Raw genomic sequence first — 24455 nt, 5'->3', positions numbered from 1 at the left:
TTTTGTACTATAGGTAATAACCAATGCCCATTAGTAGAATATCGGTAATTTGAATCGAGGCCCATGTGGCTGCTTTAAAGAACATTTGCACTAAAGGTGGGCATCTTTGACGAAAGATCATTTACAGCTGATTATTCGTACCAACGATGGGAAGTGAACGTTTGGGACCACTATCAGGTGAAATTTCCAAACTAATCAGATTAGATTAATGGAATCGATCAGATTTTCTGACGACCCCTAGTCCTGTACACATGCTAGATGAAAGTCGGCCGGAGGCGATTATCAGCTGAGAATCCAGCGTGTGTACATTGGCCCCCGATGCCTCGGCCAGTGATATGCCGGGAGGATAAAGTACTGGCTGAGATCATTGTTCGCTCCACCCATCCCATTGCCACGTGACATCACTCACACCAATCTGACATTCCTCCCCACATAGCAACAGAACATACAATGTTTGCCCCTTTACTGCTGGTCAGGGGATCAGGTAACGATCCCTTGTTGGCGACTTTCTTCATACTTGTGTATGGGGCTTTAGTCAACAGGTCCAACAGGGTAGGAAAGTCACTGTAGGTTTCATTCTAAGGCCCCTTTTGTCCTCAAAATGAAAGTCCTAAATTTTCTGATTTCAAACGGGAGCTGCAGACAATGCACAAGAAAAGCGAAACTGTACCTATTAAAACTTTTATAAAAGTTACATGATCTGCAAGGTCAAATCAGGAAAAAAAGGTGCTGCTATAGGTGCCTATTATAAAAGCAGGAATTTGTAGCATAGGAAAGAAATTTGGGCACATGGTGGCACCCGCTATCGGGCACCAAAATTTTTCATCATTGCTGCAAATCACACCCCCCATAAAAGCCCCGATTTGCAATTTAAGGTAGGTCTTCAGGTTCGGCATTGGTAGAGCAGGTTCTGTGTGAGAGTAGGGTCAGGTTAAGACATCGGTAAAGATTACTAATATTTTACTATTGGAGTTAAAAGTGAACCAGAGACTAAGCACCCTCATGTATTTTACCATATATATTCGTGGGAACATTAGAGAAGCCACCTACCCTGCTCTGTTTCAGTCTTCACTGCGTACCCTGCTTGTTATCAGCCCTGATAAAAATCCCGACTGAGCATTCAGTCTGGCTTTGCTCAGGAATCATAGTCGAGTATCTTCTCTGATGCCTTTTCAAGCCCAAGCCTGCCCCCTTCTGACTCTGCTATAATGACTCAGCTATAATGATTCCTGAGCAAAGCCAGACTAAATGCTCAGTAGGGGATTTTATCAGGGCTAACAACAAGCAGTCTGAGCAGTGAAGAATGAAACAGAGAGCAGGAGCAGGGCAGGCGTTTTCTCTATTGTTCCCAGTGATATATATGGTAAAATACATGAGGGTGCTTCATCTCTGGTTCACTTTAAGTAGTAGAATATCTGTAATTTTACCAATATTCTACTAGTGGCAAGCCCTGCGCCTTTTTTCCAGGTGCTTTTTTATGGATGCCTGCTAGGTTATTCCTGTCCGAATATCACTGAGGAGATTTTCTCTCAGAATATGCTGATCCATCACTTCCCCAAGAAACTACTAATAGTATTTCTCTTGTACATATCCATAGCAGACGTCTTGTTTCACCTAATGTTATATAACCAATTCTTGGCATAATCAGTATGTAGAAATGTCACAACTAGAGACTCTAAACTGCAATTCTAACCCAACAGAGGCTCTGACACGTCTGCACATTATCAAATATATAGATCACTATAAACCAGTAAAGTACTTACCCCCTTGTTCAATATCAGAGTCTGTTAGGTGCGTGAGAGAGAAACTTGCAATATTTGCTGGTGAAATAGAGAATCTGGAATAAGATGATGAATGTGTCCAGTTTTGTTCGGGATTTCGAACCGGAGGCGGAGGAGAGAAATATTTTGAGGCGTTGAGAGATATTTTGGAATTGATGGCGTTTATCGCTGGTTTATCTAAGAAGGACTCAGGAGATGAAAAGTCATCCTCCCATTCAAAAGCACCACCTACAACAAAACAAGACAGTTAATTGGTTATGTTCAGCACAACACTACAAAGACAAATGATAAAGCAGTTACCGCTTCAGAAAATGCATGGATTGTACAATCTCAATCCAAGTGTCAGTTGGATTGCACTAAATAAGGGATTTGGTGGTGGGGGCACCAATTGTCAGCACACAATTTTATTTTTAGAACAAATTTGGGGCGTAATTCAAATTACGCCCCAAATGTTGCAAACATCACAGGTTAGAACCTCAACTACATAAAACCAGAAAGGTGTGACTGCGTATAACACTACAGCAATTCTTTAAGAGGATCTCCAGTGAATACCACATAGCCACAGGGTCCTCTTCTATAAAGTTGTAATCACCTGCTGTGCCCTCCTTTTGTAACTCACCAATGGGCTGTTTGTCTGCCAACTTCCTGTATGTAGCCCCGCCCCTGCTAAAAAACCACACTCTGCTTCCTGTACTCAAGACAGAGAAAATAAAAGGTGCGTTTTTTCAGCAGGGGTGGGGCTATGCACCGGAAGACAGCGGACACAAAGCCCTGGGTGCAAGTTGCAAAATAAGGACACGGCAGGTGATTAAAACTTTATAGAAGAGGGCAGCCCAGTGAATGTGATAACTGCTTTAAATAGCAGTCTGCTGTCCTCCACATTGTCCCTCACACCTGCTAGCTTAGAAGATCACTTAGGCAGGGGGTAGGAGGTGGAAAGATCACTTGTTACATTAGTCCAAAGGGGAGTACACACATCCAATAGCTACACTATGTGTTCATAGTATTTGAAATCTGTTGGTCCTCAAAAATTGGATGTGTACCAGGTTTAAAGTGAACCTTAAGCCAGGAAAAAAATGAGTTTTACTCCCCTGGAGCTTCTACCAGCCCCCTGCAGCAGTCCTGTGCCCTCGCAGCCACTCACTAATCCTCTGGTCCCCCGCTGCCAGCTAGTTTTGTTTTTGCCGACAGGCCTGTCAGGACTGGCCACGCGTATCTTTTTCTGCATTCCCGACTGTAATTAGCGCTATTGCGGACTGCAACGCGTACAAAAATACGCATTGCCGCATATCTACACGTAGGTAATGCGGCAACGCGTATCTTTGTACACGTAGCGGTCTGCAATAGCGCTAATTACAGTCGGGCATGCGGAAAAAGATATGCGTGGCCAGTCCTGACGGGCCTGTCGGCAAAAACTGAACTAGCTGGCAGCGGGTGACCAGAGGATTAGTGAGTGGCTGCGAGGGCACAGGACTGCTGCAGGGGGCTGGTAGAAGTCCCAGGTGAGTAAAACTATTTTTTTTTCTGGCTTAAGGTTCACTTTAAGCCAATCTGGGAAAATAAATTACCCTGGATATGATGGGACACAACACAGATGCCACCAACCTGGTCAGCAAAGACAAAATGCTTAACTGTCTGTGTGGAATTGTAGTCTGTGACACAAAAACTTTGAAGGAAGATCACAGCTTGACCATGTTCAGATTTGACCTTTCCGCTGCTCCTGCTAGGCACTAGCCATGTCGGGAAGCAGCAGGCAGCAAAGTCACTGCATTCAGCTTCCCATGTGAAAGAAGCTAGACTATCCAAGAGAGGTTCTGTGTCTAACCACACTGTTAGAATTTATTTTTTTTTTTACTTCCCCCAAAACTGGGTTTTATGAAAAAACTGCTACCTCTGTTGAACTGCACAACTGTAGATTTCTCAAAATTTTATAAAATTACAAAATAGTGACACAAGTATTAAAACCAATATAAAAAAAAAAAATCGGCACGACTAAGGACTGAACTAGGTTTGCAATACAAAATTAGATATTAACAGGGTTTCTACAATTAGAAAACTTCTACTGGACTCAGGCCACGCAACGCAGCATTAAGTGGAGGCTTCCACCTCATCCTTATAAGACTTTGGCCTCAATTCACTAAGCTTATCTGCTGTCTTTAATAACTCTTCTAGAGTTGTTACCATGGTGATAAGGCATGTAGTATTCAGGAAACATTTTACCTCAGGCAAGCCTAAAGTTAACTCTTCTGTCTTTAAGTTAACTCTGCAATCCTTAAATTGACTCCAGAGTTAAAGACAGGCTGTTAATTAACTGAGTGTGAAAATAACTACAGAGGAGGTAAATTAACTACAGAGGAGGTAACTTAAGGAATGAAGAGATAAGATAACTCTCTCACTGTGTGGAGGTAAGTTTTCTCTTGCCTTACTATCACCAGCATGATCTTAGTGAATTGAGGCCAATGGCCTCAATTCACTAAGCTTATCTCCTGTCTTTAATAACTCTTCTAGAGTTGTTACCATGGTGATAAGGCATGTAGTATTCAGGAAACCTTTTACCTCAGGCAAACCTAAAGTTAACTCTTCTGTCTTTAGGTTAACTCTGCAATCCTTAAAATAACTCCAGAGTTAAAGACAGGCTGTTCATTAACTGTGTGTGAAAATAACTACAGAGGAGGTAAATTAACTACAGAAGAGGTAACGTAAGGAATGAAGAGATAAGATAACTCTTGCTGTGTTGAGGTAAGTTTTCTCTTGCCTTACTATCTCCAGCATGATATTAGTGAATTGAGGCCAATGGCCTCAATTCACTAAGATCATGCTGGAGATAATAAGGCAAGAGAAAACTTACCTCCACACAGTGAGAGAGTTATCTTATCTCTTCATTCAAGTTACCTCCTCTGTAGTTAATTTACCTCCTCTGTAGTTATTTTCACACGCAGTTAATTAACAGCCTGTCTTTAACTCTGGAGTCAATTTAAGGATTGGAGAGTTAACTTAAAGACAGAAGAGTTAAATTTAGTCTTGCCTGAGGTAAAATGTTTCCTGAATACTACATGCCTTATCACCATGGTAATAACTCTAGAAGAGTTATTAAAGACAGGAGATAAGCTTAGTGAATTGAGGCCAATGAAAGCTCCCATCAAAACTGGCCTCACAAAGGCTGATTGGAAGAATGCATGTTAATAAATTTCAGGTCTACAGTACTAAATACCTTCTTCATCAGTAGAGCTCTCAGAGTTTGTAAATCGTGATCCTGGAACAGATGGTGAAGCTGGACTGTTGGACATTTGACTATTGGAGTCCATTGCTCGAGAACCCAAATCTTTGGTTGGCGTTTCCTAAAGCAGAGAAAGTGAAATTAGATATCCAGTTGTTGGAAAGTGGTGACTGAAAAGTATATATAACAAACTTTAGACCTATTCCTACTTATACTTTGTATGAAATGTATCTTTTTCAAGACAATTATGAATTACAGAATTTCACACTTGCCTCATCCATTCAAAGATAAATTCTATTGAACATCCCCAGCTTTAGCGGCTCATTAAGCTACTCACCAAGATCAGAATATACAACACTATAGAATGATTTGCACAAAATCATTCTGCCCCAGCAAAGATTATCAGTTACAGTTAATCTGTTTTACTTAGCTATTTCATTAAGTGCATCCGTTTATTTCTGAAGAACTGCCAGTGCCAGGGGGCAGAAAGAGGTTAGAGTGGTGGCCTCCACCCACGCCAACAACAATGTGGACTGTGGGGAAAACCCCCACACATCTCACTCCCATTGCTGCATACACAAGGTGTTTGCCTGTGGCTGCTATGGCAGCCATTCTCCCTTCTAATCAGTGGTGAAGGGCCAGTGAATATTTCCAATGTCAGGTGACTTTACAGAAACCCCAGTGTGACATCACTAGAACTTTCAGGGTTACAGGGAGCATGAGGGGACATACTGAAGGGGGTGTGGAACCACATTTAGGCCAGTTGGGAGAATGGAGGCTTAAAGAGAACCCGAGGTGGGGTTCTGACAAGCAATCCACATACAGAGGCTGGGTCTGCCTATACTGCCCAGCCTCTGTTGCCATTTCAATCCCCTGTGTCGCAGCGGGCTGTGTTTATCTCTGTACTGCCAGTCTGCCGCTCCCCCGCCTCCTGCATAGCTCCGGTCCCCGCCCACGTCCCTTCCCTCCCTGCTGATTGGAGGGAAGGGACGCGGGCAGGACCGGAGCTATGCAGGAGGCAGGGGGAGCACGCAGAGTGACAGTACAGAGATAAACACAGCCCGTATAGTGCGGCAGTGATTTTTGGGGGATTGCAGAGCGCAGGGGGAACTTAGGGGGGGATTGAAATAGCAACAGAGGCTGGGCAGTATAGGCAGACCCAGCCTCTGTACGTGGATTGCGTTGTCAGAACCCCGCTTAGGGTTCTCTTTAAATAATTTAATAGTTTAGGCAAGCTTTAAAATGTACATCAATTTCATACATTCAGAGAAGACTATTGTTTACTAACATTTATATTTGCATTAAAAAGGAGTATTTACATTTGATTTTTTTTCTGCATAGGTTTATTGTCTACTACTGCACTTTATTATTATTGATTTATAAAGCGCCAACATATTCCGTAGCGCTGTACAAAGTAAGAAACAAACATGGGGTACATAATACAGACAATGGTGTACACCAGCGAACGAGAGGAATCGGCGCAGGATACAGCCGGTATATGGCTTGTCCTGCTGCTGCACAAGTCCCGGCCGCATTAAATACTATTTCCCCTCCAGGCTGCCATGGATAGTGGGGAATGAAATAATTTGGCTTCCAGCAATTGCTGGAGGCTGAATTATAGTGTTTTAAAAGTAACGTAAGCTCCATCTGACGGCGCCAAAGTTACTCCCTGTGCGTTGCTATAGCCGTAATTCCTATTACGATCTATGGTGGCGCAGGCTGCGCCCAAGTCTCCTGCGCATACAAAAATGATACAAAATACAGAATTGGTAATGACAGTGATAAAAGTAACATGATAAATAAAATGTATAATGATTTCCAAGACCCAAAAAGGGGGACAGAGCCCTGCTCTTGCGAGCTTTCAATCTAAAGGGAATGGGGGGGGGGGGGGGGGGGGAGGGGAACAAGAGGAGGGGTAGTATACAACAAATATATAGAGGCAGTGTGTTTTAGGATACCTAGCAGGAGTGCAATTTGGTCTTAGGACAAAGGGACGTGGCCTAAGGTAGCGCGTATGCTTGTCGGAACAAATGAGTTTTTAGAGAGAGTTTAAAAATAAAGTTTGGCGAGTGGCGGATGTGTTGTGGGAGGGGATTCCAGGAGGGGTGAAGCGCGTGCAAAATCTTTTAAACATGAATGTGAGGAGGTGATTCTAGGGGAGGACAACAAAAGATCATGTGCAGGTCGAAGATTGCGTTTGGGTTTGTATCTGGAAATTAGTGAGGATATGTACCGGGGAGAGAGATTGTGGAGAGCTTTGTAAGTTAGGGTTAGGAGTTTGAACTGCATCCTTTGGTTAATTGGCAGCCAGTGAGGAGATTGACAGAGAGGGGCAGCAGAGGAAGATCAAGAAGAAAGATTAATGAGATGAGCAGCTGAATTCATTACCGACTGGAGCTGGGCCAGTCTGGTAGAAGGCAGTCCACAAAGTAGTATGTTGCAGTAGTCCAGACAAGATATTATAAGAGCATGTTTTAACATTTTAGTTGTGTCTTGAGTGACAAAAGGTTGGATGCGAGATATGTTTTTGAGTTGGAGATGGCAGGAGCCCGGTTATGGAATAAACGAGAGAGAGGAGTCAAATATTACCCCCAAGCACCGTGCTTTGGGAACTGAAGTTATGGGAGTGTTAACATTTATTGTAACTTCAGGCAAGGGGGGGTGGACAGAGACTGTGGAAAAATTATTAGTATATAGCAGACAAGCAGTCTGGAGCACGTTTGAGGAGGGTGTTGAGGTCTGGGGCCGAGAGGTACAGTTGTGCATCATCTGCATACAGGTGGTATTGAAACCCAAATGAGTTGATTAAGTCACCAAGACCGTGCATGTAGATGGAAGAGAGGAGGGGACCAAGGACAGAGCCTTAAGGAACCCCAACCGACAAAGCATGAGGAAAAGAGATCTGATCTGAGTAGGAGACTGAAGGACCTTCCAGAGAGGTAGGAAGATAACCATGCGATAGCGAGGCCCTTTATTCCTACATTTGAAAGTATTTGTAGGAGTAAGGTGTGGTCGACAGTAGCAAATGCTGATGACAGGTCAAGAAGGAGGAGTATGGAAAATTGAACTTTGGGTTTAGCTGTAAGAAGATAATTGGCCACTTTAATAAGGGCAGTTTTCTGTGGAGTGGTTAGAGCGAAAGCCAGACTGGAACTGATCAAGTAGGGAGTTAGATAAATAATGGCTTAATTCTGCATGTATATGGCGTTGGAAGTAATTTGGATGCAAATGGGAGACGTGACACTAGGCGGTAGTTGGCAAGTGTGGTAGGATCTAGAAATGTTTTTTTAAGTAGTGGTGTCACAACAGCCTTTTTGAGTGGGGACGGAAAGACGCCAGTGGAGATGGACAGGTTAAATAGTGATGTTAGTGCAGGCATGAGATGAGGATATCAGCGGAATGAAATGGGAAGGAATAGGATCCAAAGAACAGGTGGTTAGATGAGCTTTGGATATTATAGAGGAGAGAATTATCAGAGATTGCAGTGGAGTGGAGTAGAGTTGAGTAGTAGAGTAGAGTGGAGCATATGAGTAGATTTCCCTATTGATGGGCACTAAAGTGAAGTCCCAAGATACACTAACGTAAGTGGTAAACCATCAATATCGCCCCAGTTTGTATAGTTTACCACCTTGCAACACTTTATAGTAGATCAACCTTCAACAAAGATCTTAAAGTGGATCCGAGGTGAACTTATACACATTGCATAATTGTGCTCCTTTCCTATTGTTTATAGGGCATTCCTCAAGCCAAATACTTTTTTGTTTTAATACTCTAACTCCCTATAAACTAAAAAAGCCACGCCCACAGGTTTCCAGAGAGCCTTGGCAGTAGCAAGGGCTCATGGGAGCTAAATCTGGGCAGGAGGAGGGGGAAGTGTTACTAGCCATTGATTTCAGAGGCAGAGGGGAGAAGGGAGGAGGAGGAGAGGGGATTAGGCTGATGTCTCAAGATACAGATAAGCCTGCCTCTGTGTAAGGTTTACAAACAACATGGCTGCTGTCATTGTATCACAGGAATAAATAATCATATTCTATTAAAACTGTTTGCAGCTAGCTTTGCTGTGAAAACCATCTAAACTTTAGATAAGATATATAGACAAGTTACTTGTTATAGTTAGTTTTTCATCTCGGATCCGCTTTAATATTGTCCGATGTTTGCCACAGCTAGCTTTGTGTTCAAAGCAGTACAATGATAATGAAGCCACCACTATAGTTCCAATCCAGCCCTTTCAGGCTGTAGGAAGAACAGACATTCCTACTCAAAGTTCAATTGACAAAACAAATCAATCGACTAAGTGCATACATTTGTTATTGATTTTTATTTTTCAAAAGATTAGATATTTTTATGGAATCTAAAGTCATCTAATCAAAATGTCTAATCCTAGAACTAGTAGTAAATTAATTGAATTGGTAGTAATGGTTAAAGGTTAATACACACCTACCAACTATCTGCCCAACCATCTGCCAAACTTGTCTGTTAAAGGGACACTTAAGTTTCTGTAAAAAAATGAGTTTTACTCACCTGGGGCTTCCAGCAGCCCCCTGCAGCTGTATCGTGCCCATGCAGACTCCATCAGATGCTCTTGGCCAGAGGTGCCTGGCTCTTCTACTGACCACATATGCTATTGCTCCGTTGTTATTGCCTGATGAAGCGGGAACGCCCGCACAGCGGTAGGGTCTGACGGACCCGTCATTCCCTGTAGTACGGCGTGTGTACGAGCCTTTACTGATTCAACAAACCTGTCTTGGATTTAATAAACGTGCTTGTAGAATTTAACAACTTTGAAGTTTAACTTTAAGTTTTGGGCTAACATATATGCAGAATTTAACAACTGGTTGCATCCACCATAGCACTTCTATATAGCTAAACTTTAATCTTCTATCACTCAAAGAAGGGTGCAAACCTTTGCAATCTAATAGATTTTTTTTTTTTTTTTTTAAAGTAAATCCAGGTATGGCTTGCAAGATCACTTAGGTTATGAAGCCTTGGGGAACTTTAGGGAATTCCATTAGAGAGCAATAAAATCTTGAGTGTAGGTTTAGGCTCACTGTAAAGTTGAATACATACATTTTGACTGGTACACTTTCATATTATTATTAGAAGACACTTACCTGATCAAACAGGTAGATGGTAACATCGTCAAAAAAGCTCACAGCCTTTTTGGTCTTCTGTTTCCCAAGCAGTTGGTTTGAGGCAGTTTTACGAGGTTTAATTAAACTTTTCAAATGTTTTCCATCATCTGTATCCATATGAACAATAGGAACTGGATGGACAGTGTCATCTTCACTGTCTGAACTAAAACTATGGAGAGTGAAGGCTCTTATATCATCATCTGAATCATCACTGTTTTCATCCTCTTCATCTGCATCTATGCCATCCTCAGAAAAATCGAGAAGGCCAGAAGCATCAAGCTTTCCTAAGTACTTGCCTTCCATATCTGGCTCTTTCAGTTTTTGGCCTTCAAGATGGCTCAAGAATGGGATGTCTTTCATTATGTTTAATGAGCATACTACCTCTGAAGGTCCAAATGGATTCACTAAATCTTCATCATTTTCTGATGTGCTGTCATCTGCCGAGTTATTGGTGGGTATTTGTAGGGTCTCCTCAATATTTTCTGGGCTTGAGGACAAATGCTCAGTCCATTCTGCTGGGATAAGAACCTTTTTAGGTCCACGACTTACAGGAGTGTTTATTTTTTCTGAACTTTGAGTAAGGTTTGCATCTTCTGTTTCTGAGGCTTGACTCTCGGACACTTCAGTTTTCTTTTCTGGCTCAGAATCGTTGTCAGAAAAATAAGCAGAGTCACGGTAAGAATTGTGACCGCCATTTGTGGACTTTTGCGTATTAACATTCAAATCTTTATCGCTCACCTCAAAGTTATTTTGTCCAGCTTCCGATATTATAATAATAGGAGCAGTAAAAGATGCAGCCTCAGAGTCTGATGTATGGTTTGATGTACCGTTTACATGAGAGGTCCACTCTGGGGATTCAAGGTTCTCAGTCTCATAGCCACTGTCAGCTGGTTTATCAGATGGCACAAACTTGTTTGAATCTTCAGTCTCTAATATATTTTGGACATCTAAAGAATCTAGAGAGTCTGGTGTTCCTACTGATGGTACCAACGACTGTGTACAATTTGATATACTATCATCTAACAAGCTATCCTGACTGTTTGAGTCTGATGACACTGGAGATTTTACAGAAACGCTGCTTAAATTGATTTCTCCATTCACATGGTCAACCGTCTTGTCGTAATCTATTTTAGATAACATACCATAAAGATCAGGATGTACCTGCTCACTGCAAGTGTTTGCTTGCGCCACAGTGCTTTTGTCATTACTCAAGGACGAGTAAAGATCTAAACTTTCTTTGTTTATTACACCAGAAAGTGCAGAATCCAAGGGGTCGGTTTTGATAACTTCACCATTCTGCTTATTTTTCATATTGCACTCAGCCATACCTTCAAGTTTTTTTATATGAAGTTCAGGAGAACCTGTCTTTAAATCAGAGGCAGCAGGATTTGATTGTTCAATCAATGGTAATTGCGTCAAATCTGCTAATTTGGAAACTCCATCCAGATCCCCTCCAATTAGTTCCCCTGAGATATTTAGAAAGGAAGCATCAAGCTCTGCCAACATTAGCTCAATGTCCAAACTTCTAGTGTTTTCAAGCAAGTTTTGTGAACCTAGATTGGCCTGCAAAGGTTTTGTTGGATCAAATGCATGGTCTTTTTCCAACACACTGTCTGATAACATGTTTTTTCCGCTCAAGAATAAAAAATTATCAGAAAGTTCTTTAAAATCCTCGAACCCCAGATTTGATGCGGACATATTTTCCAAGAAAATAGAATCGCCATCAAAAATGTTCTTTTTATCACTATCCAAGAAATCAATCTTTGAGCAATCCAAGGGTGACCCATGATCAGTCTGACCACCATTCTGACTGGGTGAACTGTAAAGAGATGTCTCACGCGGTTTTCTTTCTTTGGGGTCAACACTGATAGATGAATTAAGGAAAGGAAAATCTGGGTGAACTGTAACATCCAGGAACTCCGAAACACGGGTTTGCTCAGAAGGAGAGGAATTCGTTTCTTTCTTACTTGAGCCTGAATTAAGGTCCGTCATAGCAATAAACTGTATATTTTCACCTTTTTTGCCTTTGCGATTACCATGATCAAAATCCAGCCTGCTCTCACCTTGCTCTTCCAACTGGATGTAATAATCATTAGATAAAGAGACATTATGGGCATCAAACACTGGCACAACCTCTGGAACAGCAATATTGTCTTCTCGGCTAGCCTGATCTTGCTTTCCTTGTCCAAGGTCAGAGACTGATTTCTGAAAAATATCTACAGGCACAGGGAAAAATAAGCTATTATAGTTCACTGTAGTGTCAGAATCTGCATGACTATGCTCTTCATAATGATCTTCTTTGGCTGCTTCCCACACATACTCAAAACTGAGACCCTGACTAGTCTCAGTTACAGTAAGAACTTCATCCATTTCACGGCCCAGTTCATCACCAGTGAAGTGATCCAAGATGGGAAATGCCAGGTTATTTGTTGTGGGTTGCCGGTTGCTAGTGTTTGGCTTGAGAGAATTCCAACGCTGTTCAAAGTCTGCTTCAGTCTCCCTTTGACTTTGCATACGGAGGTATGTCAGTAGTCTATGAACTTCTTCTGCAGTGAGCCGCTTGTCTGGAGGTAGCCAACAGAACTGCAAAACCTCATACCTGCAATAAGAAAACAGCAGAGTCAGCATAGTCGTCTGCAAAAAGAAAAAGATATGACAACCATGCAGTAAACAAGTGCAAAATAGATGTCAAAGGGATGTTTCTTTTTTCTAACTGGGTGTTAACCAGAATGGAGAAAAGTGAAAACTGATCACAGTATACTGTTAATCTTCCTTCATTAGAAAAATTATGGAAAATCCTAATTGTTTAGTGTGGCCAAAAGTTAACCATAAAAGGTCAAACTGTGCAAATTGATGCACAAAGGCAACCTGTGAACCTGTGAACTCACATTGTGTACTTGATCCATTGTAGTCTAGGGCCAATTTTTTTTAGGGGGAGCCAATTAACTTATCCGTATGTTTTTGGAATGTGGGAGGAAACCGGGGTGCCCGGAGGAAACCCACGCAGACACGGAGAGAACATACAAACTCTTTGCAGATAGTGCCCTGGCTGGGATTCAAACCAGGGACCCAGTGCTGCAAGGCGAGAGAGCTAACCACTACGCCACCGTGCTGCCCACATTAAGTTAAAGTGACACTGTAGGGGTTCATGGTGCATCTACAGTGTTTCCCCTAAAGTAAGACATCCCTGAGAATAAGCCCTAGCAGAAATGCCTAGCATTCTTGAAATATGACATCCCCCAAATGTAAGCCCTAGCAGCAGCCCACATGACACCAGCAAGTCATGCTCAATACAAAGCCTGGATAAAGGAGAGCAGCAGTATAATGTGAGTTCTACAGTCCTGTATATGTGTCAGGTAATTTGTGTTTTTGTTGGAGCCAGCCCTCCTGATCTGTGGTGATAAGCATCAACAGCACTTCACCTGTTCTCTGAGTTCTCTGTCTGCAAGAAATTGACTATGACCCACATGATCAGCAGAATCAGTTTCTTGTAAGTGAGAGCCAATTATCTGCAAACCACAAGCTCTGTGCATGCTGCTTGTGTTTCAGCATGGCATGCAGTATATACATTTTGTATAGCAAAACTACCAGTGTTTCCCCCCAAAATAAGACATCCTCTGAAAATAAGCCCTAGCACATCTTTTGGAGCAAAAATTAATATAAGACAGTGTCTTATTTTTGGGGAAACATGGGTATTTGGTAGAAAGGCTGCACACTAGGCAGCCTTACTACCCTAAAACCACTAGTTGCTGTCACAGAAAGGTTTTTAAAGAGCTCTGGTGCATTCTCCCATCCTCAGAAGTTATAGAACATTGGACATAACCACCAACTTCCTCTCTACCTGACTGGCGCGGATATTAGTGCAGAGGACAAGCAATGACATCACCAGCGTGTATAGGCACACGGCTGGCACAAGAGGGTTATAGTAGGGTTGGACAAGGGGACGTGTGGCTGGGCATCTTAACCAGGAAGGCCAGTTAAGCACCAGGACTCACCTGGGCTCATGAACGTCCTCTTCCTTCCAGAACCCTGAGCTGCTGACATGCGAAGGCTTTATGGTATTTGGCCTTGCCACTAGTTTACTCTTGTGCAAACCCCCATAGGTTTATTTTAAAGGGACTCCGAGCAGTGCAGAAACTATAGAAAGATGCATACCATTTTGAAGCTCTCTTTCTCCGCTTTCCAACAATAAACCACCGCCCAACACCTTTTAGTTTTCGCTATTCTCGCGATCGAAATTGCGTCGGCCGCGATTTTGATTGCAAAAATAGCGAAAACTAAAAGGCGTAGGGCGGCGATTTATATATCGCTGGAAAGAGGAGAAAGAGAGCTTCAAAATGGTATGCATCTTTCCATAGTTTCTGCACTGATCGGAGTCCCTTTAAGCATTTCTGAAGGCTAAGGGTGCCATTCAACATTTAGATGTTTAAATACAAATAATGTAGATGGCTGCTTTCCCCATATATGTAAAAACAACCCGGATACATGTTGGGGAGCAAAGTAGTATAGTGCAACATGTCACATAATTAAAATCCAATTTAAAAACAAACAAAACCAGCTTGGAGGCAGTTTAGAGCCAGAGGGGAAGGAGGATCAAAGCTCACAGCCGGCTGTGCATATTCATCATTCATACAGGCACACCACAGCTCACACACTCCTACTAAACTGGCCCTATTGCTCAAAACACTGTAAACCTACTAAACATCCAATTGCTATTAGGTTAGGTCCATAAACCAATAATGCAAGGTGTGTAAAAAAGGCTATTTACAAAAATGTTCTTCCACTATGGAACAACTGCAGCAAACGCCACCAATTGAGGGCTATCTATGCTAAAAGTGCATTTCATTAGCCCAACTGCAATTTCATACTGAAATCTATTGGAAATCTGTTCCTAGTAAAAAAAATGTTCCTTAAAGAGAACCCGAGGTGGGAATCTTAGAGTTAAATCTATACACAGAGGCTGGGTCTGGCTATAGTGCCCAGCCTCTGTTGCTAGTTGAATATTCCCTAAATCCCCCCTGCTCTCTGCACAAGCCCATAAATTACAGCCGCGCTGGCGACACTGAGCGTGTCGCAGCAGGCTCCGTTTACCATTCTAGTGCCACTCATGCCGCTCCCCCGCCTCCTGCAGAGTGCCGATCCCCGCCCACGTCTCTTCCCTCGCCGCCGATTAGAGAGAAGGGACTCGGGCAGGGAACTGCGCTCTGCAGGAGGCGGGGGAGCAGCGTGAGTGACACTAGAAAAGTAAACAGAGCCAGACAGCGCGGCTGTAATTTATGGGCTCGTGCAGAGCACAGGGGGGATTTAGGGAATATTCAACTAGCAACAGAGGCTGGGCACTATAGCCAGACCCAGCCTCTGTGTATAGATTTAACTCTAAGATTCCCACCTCGGGTTCTCTTTAACACACAAGATAGATCAGAAAATCTATCTGAGGATCTATCTACTGCTAATCTAACGAGTGTATGGCCACCTTTACTCTGCTTTTAGTTTCATTCTTCTGTGCTTAATCTGCCTGTTATCAGTTGTGATAAGAATCCCCGACTGAGCATTCAGTCTAGGTTTGACCTGGAATCATTATAGCGGAGTCTGTCTTCTGTGAAGTCTTTTCAAGACCGCCCCCTCCTGGCTCAGCTTTCCTGCTTTGAATTCTCAGAATTCTGATGACTGGGAGGAGCTGCTGCTGCTGCCCAGAAAGAAGCGCTCAAACAACAGACAAGTGTGGCTGTGTGATCTGTGTGCACTGACTGTGCAGTCATCATGCAGTTTCATTTTTATGAGAGACACTTCCGACAGACACAGCATACCAGAATAATGAATGCAGCAGCAGCCCTGCTTGTCTATAGTCTCATAGGCCTAGTGCACACCAGAGCGGTTCTGCTGCGGTGTGCGGATCCGCTAGGGCAGTGATGGCTAACCTTGGCACTCCAGCTGTGCTGGAACTACAAGTCCCATGAGGCATTGCAATACTCTGACAGCTCTAAGCATAACTTGGGGAGGCAGAGGCATGATGGGATTTGTAGTTTTGTCACAGCTGGAGTGCCAAGGTTAGCCATCACTGCACTAGGGTAATGTATTTCAATGGGCTGGTGCACACCAGAGCAGGAGGCGTTTTGCAGAAACGCATACTCCCGGGCTGCTGCAGATTTTGGATTGCGGATGCGTTTCTGCCTCAATGTTAAGTATAGGAAAACCGCAAACCGCTCTGAAAAACGGCACTTCAGAGCGGTTTACCAGGCGTTTTTTGTTACAGTAGCTGTTCAGTAACAGCTTTACTGTAACAATACATGAAATCTACTACACCAAAAACGCTTCACAAAACCGCAAAATGCTAGCTGAAACGCTACAGAAAAAGAAGAAAAAGCGTTTCAAAATCTGCTAGCATTTCGCGGATCTGCTAGCGGTTTTTGGTGTGCACTAGGCCATAGAGCCTAGACAGCTCATCCAGAACAGCTCATAACCTGGAAGCAGAATGGGTATGAGCCAGTGGCCATATTGGATTTTTCCACGAGCAATAATGGATTAAAAAAAAAAAAACACTCAAAAAGGCACACCAGAGCGGCGAAATTATCAGGTAGAGCATTATTTACAAGCTATAGACTGATATGTTTTTGTGTGAAACGTTCATCAGGTTCCCTTTAAAATTACTTTGCTGCTATATTCCCACTTACATCTTGGATCAGATATTTAAACACACCCATAAAATGTCCTCTCTGGTACTCAAATGGCGTACATCAGAAAAGGGCGTCGGGAATAAAGGGCGCGTGGTGTAAACGATAAACAGTATTATCGTTTATTGAAATATTGTGTAGAATTTCGTTTAGAAATAGTGTTTTAAGAATTTATAAATCACTAAATAATGTGTATGAGATCGGCAATTCTTAAAACGTTAATCTTCCGTATTTGTAAACTGAAACTTATACTTACGTTTGTTAAAACCCTTCCAGTACCTATCCCTAACCCCTAGACCCCCTGTTGGTGCCTAAACCTAAGACCCCCCAGTTGGTGCCTAAACCTAAGACCCCCCAGTTGGTGCCTAAACCTAAGACCCCCCAGTTGGTGCCTAAACCTAAGACCCCCCAGTTGGTGCCTAAACCTAAGACCCCCCAGTTGGTGCCTAAACCTAAGACCCCCCAGTTGGTGCCTAAACCTAAGACCCCCCAGTTGGTGCCTAAACCTAAGACCCCCCAGTTGGTGCCTAAACCTAAGACCCCCCAGTTGGTGCCTAAACCTAAGACCCCCCAGTTGGTGCCTAAACCTAAGACCCCCCAGTTGGTGCCTAAACCTAAGACCCCCCAGTTGGTGCCTAAACCTAAGACCCCCCAGTTGGTGCCTAAACCTAAGACCCCCCAGTTGGTGCCTAAACCTAAGACCCCCCAGTTGGTGCCTAAACCTAAGACCCCCCAGTTGGTGCCTAAACCTAAGACCCCCCAGTTGGTGCCTAAACCTAAGACCCCCCAGTTGGTGCCTAAACCTAAGACCCCCCAGTTGGTGCCTAAACCTAAGACCCCCCAGTTGGTGCCTAAACCTAAGACCCCCCAGTTGGTGCCTAAACCTAAGACCCCCCAGTTGGTGCCTAAACCTAAGACCCCCCCCCAGTTGGTGCCTAAACCTAAGACCCCCCCCCAGTTGGTGCCTAAACCTAAGACCCCCCCCAGTTGGTGCCTAAACCTAAGACCCCCCCCAGTTGGTGCCTAAACCTAAGACCCCCCAGTTGGTGCCTAAACCTAAGCCCCCACAGTTGGTGCCTAAACCTAAGACCCCCCAGTTGGTGCCTAAACCTAAGACCCCCCAGTTGGTGCCTAAACCTAAGACCCCCCAGTTGGTGCCTAAACCTAAGACCCCCCAGTTGGTGCCTAAACCTAAGACCCCCCAGTTGGTGCCTAAACCTAAGACCCCCCAGTTGGTGCCTAAACCTAAGACCCCCCAGTTGGTGCCTAAACCTAAGACCCCCCCAGTTGGTGCCTAAACCTAAGACCCCCCAGTTGGTGCCTAAACCTAAGACCCCCCAGTTGGTGCCTAAACCTAAGACCCCCCAGTTGGTGCCTAAACCTAAGACCCCCCAGTTGGTGCCTAAACCTAAGACCCCCCAGTTGGTGCCTAAACCTAAGACCCCCCTGTTGGTGCCTAAACCTAAGACCCCCCTGTTGGTGCCTAAACCTAAGACCCCCCTGTTGGTGCCTAAACCTAAGACCCCCCTGTTGGTGCCTAAACCTAAGACCCCCCTGTTGGTGCCTAAACCTAAGACCCCCCTGTTGGTGCCTAAACCTAAGACCCCCCTGTTGGTGCCTAAACCTAAGACCCCCCTGTTGGTGCCTAAACCTAAGACCCCCCTGTTGGTGCCTAAACCTAAGACCCCCCTGTTGGTGCCTAAACCTAAGACCCCCCTGTTGGTGCCTAAACCTAAGACCCCCTATGGATAATAATGTTTTACAGACATTAATAAATAAAAAATGTAATTAATTTTTTTGGGTGAATAATAATGTTTTAGAAATGTTTTAGAAATAGTGATTTAGTATCTTTATAAACGTTATTCGTCACGGGCTCATTTTGTAAAGTTAAATCATCACAAACAGTTATAAATCCTTAAAAATCTCCGGGCGCCGTTTGTTAAAACGTTAATAATCTCCAGCGCCTTATTTTCCCTGTTCGGCGCCCGGTAAACGATATTTATAATGGGAGTGAATGGGGCGCCTTTTTTGTCCACTTGTCTCATGCGCCCAAATCTCCTGCTTCCACTCAAATGACCTACCAATGACTTCCTTACTTATAACCTCTTATTATGCATGCCTCGACGCTTCTAGGGCTGCCCACACTTTCTGGAATTCCCCCTCAACAAATTAGGCTTACTCCTTGTGATGCCTTCACTATATATTTCATATCAAATGCATCATAGCTCACACACAGTGTAAGGGCTGTTGAACACTACATGAAATTCCAATTTTGACGATATTTTACATGCGATTCCGATTTGCGATTTTTAATTTGTACTGCATGCTGCGTTTTATTTTGATAGCATCCAGGGAAAGTCGGAATCGCAAATTGGATTTGCAGGGTGCAGGGGGCCTCACAAATCGAACCACAGCAGCAGAGTTAAACTGCCATCTATTACACAGCCAGGGTAGAGTTAAAGTACCCCTGAACTCAGAGGGGGTTTGTTTGACATAGCAGCGCTTTTGTGAATGGAGCGGTGACATGTCACAGCAACATTCTCTCACTCCAGTGCCCCCGTTCTAGTCAGCTGAAATCTGCGACTGACTAGCACATTACATATGGCCGGGAAAGAAATGGCAGTTAACCTCCCCGATCATGCCCCCTTGTGCAGCCGTAGTTTTAACCATTTGAGCCCGCGGGTATTTTTCACCATATGGACGAGAGGAATTTTCACCTGTCAGCGCTCCTCTAATTAATTCCCCAATAACTTTATCACTACTTATCACAACAAAATGATCTATACCTTTATTTTTCCGCCACCAATTAGGCTTTCTTTGGGTAGTACATTATGCTAAGAATTATTTTATTGTAAATGCATTATAATGGAAATAAGTAAAAAATTTGACAAATTTCATTTTTCAGTTTTCAGCCCTTATAGTTTTAAAATAATTCACGCTACCACGCTAAAATCCACACATTTTATTTGCCCATTTGTCTCGGTTAGTGCAACGTCAGATTTTTTTCCCCCCTAAAGTGAGTAGGTGTATTTTACTATTTGGCCACAAGATGTCCCCGCTGAACAAAAATCCTATTAGTGTACTTTGTACACTAATAGGATACAATGTATCATTACATTGTAACTAGGGGAAGCGACGTAGGCTTCCATCGGAAGCCTCCGATCATAGTGGCGGCAGGGAGATTATGAATGGAAATATTGTTTCCATTCATAAATGTAACGATCGGCGGCAGAAACCAGCAGCGGCTGTATGTAAAGTATTAGGCCTCTTGCACACTGCAACCGATTCAGATTCAGATTCCGCTTTTTAATCAGTTTTTACCTCCGATTCAGATTCCGATTTGCAGTGTGCAAGGAGCAAACTGCAAATCTGAATCTGAATCGGATGTAAAAACTGATTAAAAAGCGGAATCTGAATCTGAATCGGTTGCAGTGTGCAAGAGGCCTTAACATGGTTTTTGAACAAAAACAGTGTTTATTCTCAGCGGACATGCTCGGATTGGCACAAACCCCCCTACGTACAGCAGCAGCACGATCGCAGGCATCTGCCCGCACGATTGCCTGCAGACCATCCAAACTGCAGGGACGTGACTAGTGCGTCCCTGCGGCTCTAGCTTCTGCCGCTGCGGATGTGAAGCTCACGTCCACGCGGCTTAAATGGTTAAAACCTGAAGAGAGAAAAAAAACAGGCACCACCACACAACTCCCCTACTCCTTGATCCCCTCGCTGCCTTTTCTGCCCCGTCAGCTATCCCGTTCCGCCGCTGCGTCCTCTCGTATCACCGCTATGCCGCTGAACCAGAAGTAACCAAAGAGTACTTCTGGGTCAGCACCACAGCAGTGAAGATGCCGGCTAATACGGAAGATGCGGTGGCGGAATGGGAAAGTTTTTTTCTTTTTTAAAGGTCTAAAAATAGTTTAGGAGTACTTTAACCCAAGCTCTTATCAGAACCCTGTTGACAAAAAGCATCAGTCAAATTGACAAAACTCGTAAACCAAACTCTTAGGCCCCGTTCACTCTCCTAAACGAAAATCTTGATCGCAGTTGCCTAGCTCAGTGTGTATTTTTCTTTAGAAGCCTCTAGTGGATGAGACCTGAATGGGAACTGTGGCACAGTAAGACCTGATTGGCGGGTGTTTTTTGAAGGTTTGTATACTGTAAGGTAGGAGTGTGACAAACACCAATTTGAACATGCCAACACCATCACTAATTAGCCGTAGTTTCATTTTTTGTACATGTAGTACAAACTGTTTCTACACTTCCTAGATTGTAAGCTCTATTGGGCAGTGTCATGTGCTTTTTGTGTCATATTTTGAACTACTTATATATGCAGGTTTATACTTGTTGCATGTCAGCTGCACCCCTCCTCTTGTACAGTATTTTGTAATATGTTGGAAGTTATAAAACTGATAAGATATCCAAAGAAAGAAAAAAAACAAAAACAAAAAAAAAAAAACAGCTTGAACTGACACTTTTTATTGAAAAAGTTGTTTCATCACTAACTGAGCAGCTTTCTCAATTCTAATGTGGTGACAGGAACTTACATCATTGTGTGCAGTTACATGTACAGGTAATCCATTTACCACAGGCAACAGTCTTGGTAACAGACACTGATTATGTAGATATTAGAGACCCTGCAGTGGACTACTGCGTCTCTGTTTTGCAGTAAGGTTGTATCTTTCTTCCTTCTCCCTCTCATAGCACTAATGGAAGGGATGTGGCGGGGTACACGGTATTGGCTTCCAAGTTAAGCCAAACACCTGAGGCTCAACATGACTCGAGTCTTTTCGGGGAGAGCAGCTTGCACAGCATAAGTGGCAATAATACACATTATATACTTACCACAACCGGTTTGTCATGTAAACTCCCTACTTATTTGTTTTCTTTGAGATACACGGCTGAAAATTTATTATTTTCAAAGCACCAGGGTAAAGATAGCACACGAACGGGAGACCCTTCTCAGAATTACTGCAGAATGGAACTGCATGCTGGACATTTCAACAGCTATGTTCCTGCTCTCAGCTGATCCCTAGGTCACAGCTACTGTGCACTGGCTCTTTCACACTGTGCATGGCGCATTGTCTTGGGCAGCAATTTGGAATGTGGTAAAAAAATGGGATGGCAATACAGTAAATACGTTTGCTTTAAACCTAGGAAAAGCATTGATCAGTAGTATAAAAATCTTCAGCAGAATAAAATCGGAGAACATGAATGGAAATGATGAATGGAAAATGTAAAAATGCTGGAAGCTGACGAAGCAGGTCATTTTTGCGCACACTCTTACCTGCACTGCGCCTGGCCACCGTCGTAGACATAATGTAATTATGTCTATTACCGCGCAGTAGTGCAATTTGAGTGCCAGTGATCGCCGGACCCTGAATTACTTCTCCCTCCGAGTTTCTACAACTCGGAGGGGGAACAGTATTTAACGCCGTCCAGAATTTGTGTGGCAGCAGGGTGAGCAATCATTCGGCTCACCCTGCGCCAAAATGACGGACGGCTAAAAGACATGTATGCAAGTTTAAAAATGTCGGAAGTGTTGGCCAAACTTCAGTGAGCCATTGTTTAGGAAATTCGCTGTACTGCAAGGCATAATGTCTAAGGCTAGGTCCACACTAGGTCCGTGACAGATCGGATCCGTTTGAAACGGATCCGGTTTGTTTTTTCCCCTCAGTTTTTACTTTTTGTGCAAACGTTTCTATTCCGTGAAAACGCTTGCCCAGGAGGAGGCCGCCGTGCTGGAGGGCGATAGCAACCAGGACGGGGCTGCCCCCCCCCCCCCCCCGCTACCCCTCCAGCTACTTTGCGCAAAGTAATTAAAATGTTGCTATGCAGCGAGCGGGAGTTTCCTCTGCTTGTCGCGTCACCACCTGCAATGCTGCCCTCTATACTTTGGAGGGCGGCATTGCAGGAAGTGATGGTTGAGCGGAGGAAGTAAAGAAGGTAAGCTCCCCGCATGGCAACCTTTTAATTACTTTGCGCAAAGTAGCTGGAGGGGTAACGGGGTCGGGGGACCCAGGTGAGGGGGGGGGGCCTTCCCCTCTCCCCACTGAACGCTGTCACCCCCGTCCTGACTGCTATCACTCTCCAGCATTGCTGCATCTCCCCCGCCCCCCAAGGCTGTGACACAGAAACGGATCAGTTTGTGTCCAAATTTGCCCGTGTGAAGGGAAATCCATTTCCTATTGCCTGCCACTACCCCTGCGTGCATCAGGGTCCAGATCAGTTGCGTAAAAATGCAGCAGATCTGGACCTTCTGTTCAGGTTTTGAAAACGGGTCCCTGCAAACGCAGACGGATCCGTTGTTTTCTTGGGTGAAGACGGCTGCTATTTTTAACATTGCTATCCGTAGCTCCATTTTTAATCAGGGCTGAAAAATGGAGCCACGGATACGTTTCCGGACCTAGTGTGAACCAGCTCTAAGAAATGTCTCACAAAACAAGTTACTGCTGGCATTACAGTGTGAGTGATTCCCAAGTGTGGTTCCATTCATACAATGTCAAATTTATAGCAAAAATTACATACTACCAATAATAATAATAATAATAAATTACCATCTGTCTTCATATGGCTGTGTTATTTGAGGCTTCATGAGTTTAACTTCTCTCTCTTTTAGGACATGAGTTATAACCTCCAAGTCAGAGAGCTCAGCATAAGGAGTGGCAGCATTGTCAAACAGCTCCCAGAGTGTGACACCCAGAGACCTAAGGGGAAAACAAAGAGAACATGGTCAAATACAATTGTTTTTATATTTCGATCATCATTATGTAAAGGAGTCTCTGGAAAGGAAAAAAGGTTGCGACACCAAATGTGACCAGCAACAGGCAATCAAAAGATCACAGTACATTCCAAAGGTTTCTTCTGATACCATTGTTGACACCACTATACACATTATGTATCAGAAAATGATCATGCACATTAGCACAGCTACACAGACCTAAAAAAAGCTAAACTCAGCCAGGTTGGCTGATAGGACTGTTGCTTAGATTCCGAGTACGGGAACCCCCTGTTTTCAGATCCGTAGAGACATATGACTGACCCAAATCACATTGTCCTCCTATTCAGGCCACGCCTGGCAGAAACCATTCGTTATCCCTCCTCAACAGAGTGCATGGCTAGCCTCCAGGATAGGCCTCAAACTATCCCTGAGGGATTGAGCCCAGATCCATATCGGGTAACAGTCCTTGTACATGGCAGGAAGCCTGTTTCAGGGCAAAAGACCTAAATAGCTTAGATCTAAATCTTATATCTTACAATACTGAAAAGAAAGCATCAGGAGAAGGCTGAGATATGCAAGGGGGCAGGAAACTGAGCTTTTATGCAGAATTACAGCCTGTAGCTCTGTGCTTCAGGAAGATGCAGGTAAGTGTCTATTAACACAAAACACAATTAGTCAATTTTGTAAGTGACAACTACTCCAAGGAGCAATGTTGCGCAAAAACTGATCCACGTGCATGTTTAACTGTTGGAAAGGTCTCCTGCAACCTCAAATTTTGCTGCTTTTTTTTCTAAACAAGCCAAGAACTGATTGTTGACAATTAGCCACAATTTTAGTTCATCAGAGCAATTGTATACAAAAGGCCTCTGCCTTTCCTAGACTTTCTCCTGTATCTAATAAATGTTGATTTCTTTTACAAGGTCAAATGAAAGGCTT

The 24455-nt window shown here is 43.6% G+C and overlaps 1 protein-coding gene across 3 annotated transcripts in view; it reads right to left on the bottom strand.

Annotated features, from left to right (window-relative positions):
- Nucleotides 1–24455, bottom strand: part of LMTK2 (lemur tyrosine kinase 2) — a 212486-nt gene that overhangs the window by 27889 nt on the left and 160142 nt on the right. For all 3 annotated transcript variants that reach the window (XR_011022726.1, XR_011022727.1, XM_068244571.1), the window contains exons 10-13: nucleotides 23356–23505; nucleotides 10110–12729; nucleotides 4993–5119; nucleotides 1764–2009 (exon numbers count right to left, since the gene is read on the bottom strand). Coding sequence is in view for 1 of the 3 variants with exons in the window: in XM_068244571.1 (XP_068100672.1) it covers nucleotides 1764–2009; nucleotides 4993–5119; nucleotides 10110–12729; nucleotides 23356–23505 (3143 nt within the window). In the remaining 2 variants the exon portion in view is untranslated. The remainder of the gene's footprint in view (nucleotides 1–1763; nucleotides 2010–4992; nucleotides 5120–10109; nucleotides 12730–23355; nucleotides 23506–24455) is intronic.

The sequence above is a fragment of the Hyperolius riggenbachi genome, chromosome 7, assembly GCF_040937935.1.
Source record: "Hyperolius riggenbachi isolate aHypRig1 chromosome 7, aHypRig1.pri, whole genome shotgun sequence".
NCBI classification, from domain to species: domain Eukaryota; kingdom Metazoa; phylum Chordata; class Amphibia; order Anura; family Hyperoliidae; genus Hyperolius; species Hyperolius riggenbachi.
Note: the sequence above shows the minus strand (reverse complement) of the source record. Positions and strands in the feature narration are given on the sequence as shown.